Source organism: Medicago sativa, chromosome 3 (assembly GCF_051527215.1).
Source record: "Medicago sativa cultivar Bolivia chromosome 3, Bolivia_mono, whole genome shotgun sequence".
Taxonomy (NCBI): domain Eukaryota; kingdom Viridiplantae; phylum Streptophyta; class Magnoliopsida; order Fabales; family Fabaceae; genus Medicago; species Medicago sativa.
This window is the reverse complement of record NC_140751.1, coordinates 80,849,720-80,858,063: the sequence shown is the minus strand read 5'-3', so window position 1 is coordinate 80,858,063 and position 8,344 is coordinate 80,849,720. Positions and strand designations below refer to the sequence as shown.

At 34.2% G+C, this 8,344-nt stretch overlaps 1 protein-coding gene across 2 annotated transcripts; it reads right to left on the bottom strand.

The window, feature by feature from the left end:
- Nucleotides 1–1,186: 1,186 nt before the first annotated feature.
- LOC146940771 (uncharacterized) lies at nucleotides 1,187–6,865 on the bottom strand. 2 transcript variants are annotated; one of them, XM_085754500.1, is made up of 9 exons: nucleotides 6,225–6,865; nucleotides 6,037–6,129; nucleotides 5,615–5,719; nucleotides 5,367–5,519; nucleotides 4,566–4,664; nucleotides 4,345–4,473; nucleotides 3,867–4,046; nucleotides 3,131–3,247; nucleotides 1,187–1,661 (listed from the first exon to the last, which is right to left on the bottom strand). In XM_085754500.1, the coding sequence occupies exons 1-9, from the start codon at nucleotides 6,483–6,485 to the stop codon at nucleotides 1,509–1,511; spliced, it is 1,290 nt and encodes a 429-aa protein (XP_085610626.1). In that variant the 5' UTR covers nucleotides 6,486–6,865; the 3' UTR covers nucleotides 1,187–1,508. The 2 variants fall into 2 exon arrangements, with proteins under 2 accessions (XP_085610626.1, XP_085610627.1); XM_085754501.1 differs by lacking the exon at nucleotides 3,867–4,046.
- Between the last annotated feature and the right edge of the window lie 1,479 nt (nucleotides 6,866–8,344).

Genomic DNA, 8,344 nt, shown 5'->3' with positions numbered 1-8,344 from the left:
AACTTATACTATGAGATACAAATGCCACATAAATTCCATGGTTGGATTGCTCAACAATTTTTACTTTTACAGGGTGTAGCTGTAGTATATTAGTGGTGCAAACCAACAGATAATGGTACACCTAATCTAATTATTGAAATTATCCATACTCTTTTTCCTGTCCTTGCTGAAATTAATTTGTACTCCGTTTATGAAAATAAAGAGTTACAAAACCATGTAATGAAATTGCTGAAATTACATCATAAGTTCCATACGAGAACAACACATTATATATTTGTCCAATGTCAATACTCGCTCTGTAAATAAAAAAAAGAACAATGTTAGTATCAGTCGATGTTAATTACAACCATCAATTACTTTACAATTTACTGTAAAGCTTAATAAGTTAAAATAAACGTCAAAAAAAAATTAATAAGTTAAAATGATATCAAAGGAAATCAAATTAATAAGTTAAAATGATAGCAGATAAATAAATGTGGTACCCTTCTAAAAAAAATGTTGTATTTGAAATATTTGATTATTAATATTTAAGTTATTATTAAAAAATTGAAATCTGACATGGACATAAAGAACGACATGGATATTAACTTATTTACTCCAAAAAAAAAACTTATTTACATTTACAAATTAAGATTGCCACATAATTATTCAAGTCCACAATGAAAATGACACATTTGCAAAATTAAGTTTTGAATTGGACAAGGAGAAAAATCCTAAAACATGTGAAATTGAAGGATTAAATTTCCGAATTTAAAAATAAACTAAAACTGAGAAAGTAAAAAAATAGGTGACTAAAATTGTATTCAAATCTTGTCAAAATACTCCTCTAGGAACTAGGATCGTTTCTCAAAGGGTCTAGTTCAAGCTGCACTCTCTAATTTCGCCTGCGTGTTTTCCCAATTATATACTAGCACTAGCACTGGATGCAGTTATGCCCTCCTGCACCAACAGCCGAACCAAAAAAAAAAGACCAATTCAGGTATGCTGCCATTTCCGGCATACTAATGCTGCAGAGGTTCTATGCCATTAATAACATGTCTCACTACGCATAGATAGCGTCGTTTGATAGGTTGTATGCCGGTAACTTGTCTGTCAAAGAATAGAAGGAGAACGAGTTTTCAGGTAACTGATATGCAAGCCATACATCATAAAGCCAAGCTATCAACCATTAGTCAACAGGAACACATGACACAACTTCAAACCTTTGAATAGTATTACAAAATACAGTATTAATAAAAAGCTCCATCAATCTATTGTCCTTTTGAGGATACTAGGAGCCGTGTAAGTGGATAATTGATACAAAAGAGTTTCATCAAGATCACAGTGACCAAGGCTTACAAATTACAACAAACAAAATTTTAAAAAGAAAAAAAAAAACCGAGTAAAAACAATACTAGTTGTTGCTCTGAACCAACATTTACAGAGTAATTTACAAACATAAAATGGAAATGCTACGTTGAAGGCTAAAACAAAATGCAAAAAAACAGCTGGCAAAACCATTAGACTGACTATACACGTAACTTATTAGCAACATGGAGCAAATGACTAATGTTTGTAGAAGGATAACTTTGCAGCAACTTGAGATTAGAAGTGAAATCACCAGCCAGGAGGCGCCTACGAACGAGAATTAGCATTGCACAGCATACCCGGAGAAGTGTCTCCTACACAATACTAAGAGTTAGTTTCCAGTTTTTCTATTTCCACTAAAAGAATTACAAGTAAATTAAAAACATGATCCCATGCTCTTCTCAATACACAATTTGAGATAAAAATGAATCTATTGTAGGGAGGGAAAGGTCACAAAAAGCACATGACTTGTGACTTGTAAGTTGTAATACACCCTTGCACAATTAAGGGCAACATAAAAAGAAGCCTTTAATTTAGTTCTACAAAAATAAAACCATCCAACACCACTACTAATCAACTCTTTTTTACATACGATCCTATAACATTCAGGGTATATAATTCTTCAAGGGATAAATAGGATAAACATTATAAAGTAAAGTAGGGAGTGAATCTCTGTTAATGAACAAATCAACAATTCAGAATTTTATCCGGTAAAAGCCGTGTGAAGCAATAAAATTGTACTCCCTCCGGTCCTATTTACAAGAGAAAGTTGACTTTTTAGATACATTGAATAATTTATGTATCTAGTCAAGAATCTAAACCAAATACATAAATTATTTAATGTATCTAAAAAATTAATTGTCTCTTGTAAATAGGACCGGAGGGAGTATTCTTTGCTGAAGGACAAAATGGAGCGTTGTGTTGTTTTTTTTTTCCAAAAAAATCATTTCCTTTTGTTGCGGACTTTTTTTGGAGGAGTTTGCTAGGAGCTATGAAACACGGACACAGACATGGGACACCGACACAGACACGTTAACACTGCTAATGTAAAAAACACAGGACACCAATATATATTTATTTATTATGATTAAATAAAATATGAATACTATTTATAAAATATCTAAATTGAGAATTAAAACATTTATATTTGTGCATCAAAGTTGAGTAATTTGTTTCATTAAAAAATTCTAAAACAAAATACCATAGTCTTTCACCTTCATTCATGAATCAACTACCGAATAAGCAAAAAATGTTGTGATGCATTTAACCCCTCGTTGATCGTCAATGCTTTGACAAATCTTTAATCCTCATAGAGCGAAGAGGAAAAAAAAAAATTATTGGGATACTTATCTGAGTTTTTGGTGACGTGTCGAGTGTTGCACACTGACGGGTGTTGGGCAGAGGCACACCTAATCCTACAGGTGTCCATTCTTCATGACCTAGGAGGGCTCTACGAGGGTGGTTCTTTATTTGTCTCCTTAAGATCTGTTTGCTTTTTGTATGTTCCTTCGGTTTTGTGATTTCTATTGGAGGATACCTTGTCCTTTACTAATATACAAGTACAGTAATTATCCCCCACTTTATAAGAGCCAAGTCCTTTGCTTCATATTTTCCATCTAAAAGTAACTTAACAACTTCAAATCATTTCATATACTGCCAACTAATTCTAAGATCATCTAAGTCACTCAAAATTACTCTTAAGATACAATCAAGATATTATAAGATATTTTTCAGATAACCTTAAACCTAATACAATACAAGGTAGAAAGGAATAAATTTGTACCTGTGGACCATCGGGATCACTTACAAGGGTGTCCCAAATACGAAGGCTGTCAGCAAAATCGAATTCCTGAGTCAAGAGGAGAGTAATCCACCTAAATGCATAAAATTGGGGGTTGACCTGAAATTTAGAAACAGATGTGAGATTTTTCGAATCAAACTTTCCTTCTACTACACAGCAACATAAGTTATTTCTGTCTCTGATTAGTTTTACTTCGGTAACAATATTACTCGGTTTTTCAATTCAAACTCTGGTGTCTATTACTAGGCAGTATCAAGAAGATATACAAACAGAAACGGAGATGAAGATTGCAGAGAACGGAAAATCCCTCCCATTTGTTCAAGAAATATCTAACCCAAAAAAAAAGAACAAGAAGAAACCAACAAACTTCTCCTCCCTATTCATTTCTACCCCGTCTCACAATTAATTGTCTAGTGCAGCCTACTGGACAGTTATTGTTAATAATAACTATCTGTGGTTCTAACATTTGTAACTTTCATTGTCTACCAACAGAAACAAACTTTCTAGTCAATTTAACATTTATATTTATTAAGATCGGATATAAAAGTAAACACAAATTTAACAAAACATAGGGCAGCTTCACAGGACAAAGTACACATTATTCATGTGCCAACCAAATTGAGTTCATCGTCAACTTTCTCAGGATAAATTCTCCCTTTAAATGCTTCTCTTTTCAAATTATTAAAATGGTTATGTTATATTTAAAATTGTGTCTTACTTTGGTTGTGACCTCAAGATGACGCCATAGTTCTTCATCATGTTCTTTCAAAAGCTGAGACAATCTTGTTATAGTTGAACGAATTCCAACAATACTATTGTCAAGTTGTTGACAAAAATTATCTCGGAATCCACTCAATAGTTCAACAAAACAAAAGAATGTGTCGGCTTCAGAAAAGGCCTGCGTATAATAATTGGCAACAGTTGAGCTAAATAAAAATCATGAAACATGAGTAATGTGAATCTATATTACTCAGCACTGCTATCTGAGAAACCTTTTTTGTAAACAAAAAGTCCGTCAACATTCCGGTGGACATATTAATCATTTCACAGATTTTCATTTTCTTGTGTGTACATGGGAAAGCTGAATTTTAAATTTGGCAATATTTATTGTCCTAATTCTCTTGGAAAGCAATAATACATTTTCAAACTTAAAGAGAAAAAAGGGTGAGGGAGAGCTTGCAAGGATATATACTCACTGCATTTTCCTCGTCGGGATCATTTTTGAACACGTAGAATAAAGGAGCCAATACTTCATTCATCCCTTGAACGTATCTAATACCTGGGTTCAACTTTGCAAAAATAATTAATATGTTCTTTAAAGCCTCCTGAAAATGCCCCCAAAAAAAGAAAATCAAATCAAAAGATAAGGCTTTGGTTACTAAGTTTGCATGAGTTTCAAAGGAACCAAGGGAACAACCTGATTAGATTTTGCTAATTGAGAATCGCCACAGAAGAAGTGCATATCTGGATGTGTACGCTTTACATCACGGTCAATCTGCTCTATGATATCGGTATCCTAAAACACACACAGTGTAACAGTTACCATCACGATAGCTCTTCACTCCCCAGAGTACAGCACATTATATGAGATACATTCATTTAGTTTGTGATACAAAAAAGAGCATTAACCTTTGTTAACGATTAAAATTAAAATACCAATAACAGCTAGATCATCAGCGGCATGTTGCAGCATGTTTGCTAAATATAATTACCTCAAGACCTACTGTTAATGTGCAAACAAAATAAATCATGACCTAGTAGTTACGGGTACGGTACCGCTACCGGGTACGAAATGCGGCACTTGAAAAAAAAAAAAAAAGGAACGGGTAAGTTGATAAAATACACGAGTTTTTTAAAATAATATAACATGAGAGAGCTAAATTGTTCAATTCACAACATAAACATAATAATAAAAGTTCGAAAAGTAAAAAACTGTGTTTCGTTAAGACAAATATATGAGAAAGTTACAAATTTCACTCGCAACAAAATACTGAGAAAAATGAAGTACCGAACAGGTATGGCACGCGTACCAGTCATGACATGAAGAGCACACATAGATATACTATAACTATTTAGAAACTTTCCTCACAACAGATAACACAGTAATTATGATAAAGCAATGGTACAAAGCAGCATAAACATTAAACACATTCAAGCAAAAGGGAAGTTTGAGTAGCTTTCTAATATCTTATAGAGAAAAGTCTGCATAGACTATTACCTGGAAAAACTGATTCCATATGCTGGTCTTGCCAAGACTCAAAGGATGTTCCCCATGAGTGATTTGTGATCTAGAAAGCATGCCCCTTGTCTCACATTTGACATCGTCAGCATCATAACTAGCAGAGTTGAACATCCTCCTCGTGATTTCTGACTAACTAGCCACAAAAACATTCAGATGGGAGCTAAGCAGACAAAAAAATAGATATAAATTAGTCTGAATAACGGTAACTAAACCAACTAACTTACAGGATTGATGAGAATATCTTGTTTAAAACGTTTGTATTGAGACCTCTTCTTTGCTAATTCAGAGGACCAGAGGGCACGATCGGGTGGAAGATACCCTAACAAAAGCTGCAAAAGTTACACGAATAAATTACAACATCAACATACATTGTTTTTGAGTTAAGGCCTATTTGGATAAATAACTGTGAGACTGCACTTATTTGGAACTCCGGATTATTAGGGACCCATTCCCCGGTAAACGGGGGTAACACCAAAAAAAAAAAAAAACTGTGAGACTGTTTGGGAGAGCCTATGGAAACGAGCTTATGGGAAAAACTTATGACATGTCCATAAGTTGTTTTCAGGTAATTTCCATAAGCTCTCCAGGATAGCTAATGAAAACAATTTAACTTGAATTTGAAAGAAAAAATGAAAAGGTAGGGTACCTTCCAGATAGTAGAACGTAAACCAGGAGAATCAGGTATTCCTTGAGATGCGATTCTTCTCAATTCACGCATATCTATAACCTTCCTAGATAACTATCAATTAGTAAACAAAGAGTTAGCAATATTAATATAATTGAATCAAGAATAATAACTATAAGGAAGCATTTAGATTTGAGAGTGAAAGGTACCTCAGCTAACAATTGGGACTGGGACTGGGCCAGACGGGAGATGGACATATCATCGGCGGAGGAAGTAGAAGCGGAGGAGGAGGAAGAAGAGGGGGGTGAAGTAGTAATGGCATTGTGATTTGAGGGAGGATCTTCTACGACGGTGACAGGCGGTGGAGAAGGAGGTTCGGATGGGTAAGGAGTGGCGGAGAAGCGGTTTTGTTCGGTGGGAGAGGACCACATAGGACTGTTGAGCCAATCGGGAACACGTTTCTTCGCCATTATTGGTTTACGATTATCTAGGGTTTCTTTATTTTGATTCTGTTGCGAGCGAGATTCAATTTTGTTGAAAAAGGTTGAAGAGAGTAATCAAAAAGAGTAGATTTTAGAAACTAACTATGTTCGAAGAGAAATGATATTTTGACAACTACTTTTTGACAACTTTCTTTCTCATACTCACATGATGTTGTTATCCTCTCTCTTCCTTTTTCTCTCTCCATTATTTTTGACCAATAAGAAGTGAGAAAAACAAGGTTGTCAACAAAATAAAATTGTCATCAAATGGATGTCAATGTTCGAAAAATGAAAAGGGGGCTGCTAGATGTTGCTTTGCTGCTAATTGAGTGGGCCACTGTACACATGGCCTATGCAAATGCAACCACAACACCACAAATTCTTCTAACTTGTTTTTATTGATGAATGAATTCCAATTCCAACACAAATTCTAAGTTCTAACCTATTTTCCCCATATTTCTTTTTATTAACAGTGGTATATAGAGTATAGACAGTGGAGTTTGAATTGTTACATACGGTATGGCTGGGTTTGGTTGGAGTTATTAGCACTGGTGAATTTTTTTTTTTGTTTGCTTGGGTGCAAAGAGAGAATAAGAAATTCAAACATACATATAAATGAAATTAAAAGGAGAAGGAGAAAATAATTACATGCATACTTTCGAACCAACAAATAATTTGATATGAATTTTTCCTATCTATTCATTTATCATCTTAAAAGATGATAATTAATTATGCGCATCCTTCCTTCCTATTTTCTGTTAAAAAAATTGGCTCATCATACTTATACTTATTCTAAAAGCTTATTAGGTCAAACAAATGTTTAACCCTGATCGCTTTGCTGTTTTCCCTCCCAAACATGTAACCTAGGTGTTTTAAACAAGCTATCATACCTCATTAATGTTGTTTTCAAATTTTAAAATTTGAATTTTCCTCCCAAATGTACTACATGTCATCACTTAAGTGCCTTTTATGTTGTCAACTACTTAATTTAATGTATCATGTTTAAACTTTCAATGCATACCTAATTAATGTAGCTGGCTCTCTATATATAGAGGCCACATGCATGCAAGTTTGCCATCCTCCTTCATTCCTTTTCCCTTGTCGTGACCAGCAACATATGCTAACATGACTTACCTTGAGTTTGAAACTCTACTTGCACTCCATTGCTTGAAAGGTGATTGAAAACTCTATTATTGAAAGGTGATTGAAACATATGCTAACATGTCTGTGGAATGGTTTACAACCCATCATCGTGCAGCATTAGTGACTGTTTTTCGGAGACCCATGTTTCCTTGCCTATACCGTGTTATAAACTGAACCATGAATGCAGAGTCAGGTTGAATGGTCTATTTATCACTAACTTGGAAGAAAAAAGCAATGCAAGTTCGGTCAGTTAGTGTATTCAACTTCCACACATAGGTACCACCTTGTCCAACCTCGGTCTCACTCGCCGAAGCGTTTTTTTCCCTAAGAGACAGGCAAGGTCCAAGATCTCCATAGATTTTAACATTTTAGGTTCATTAAATAAAGAGAAATGATATTTCTACAACCATTTGGTGAAATTTTTTTGACAACTTTCTCTCTCATACTCGCATGATGTTCTTATCATCTCTCTTCCCTTTTCTCTCTCTCTATTGTTTTTGACTAATAAGAAGAGAGAAAAATAAAGTTGTCGTTAAATGGATGTCCAAATATCATTGCTCTTAAATAAATGATGTAAGTGGTCTATATAGACCACAAACATCATTTATTCAATAAACCTAAAAAGTGCATTTTTTTTCTTATAATAATGACTAGATGGTTGGTGTACTTTATTTTTTATTTTTATTGCGTAACTCGTTAGTTGC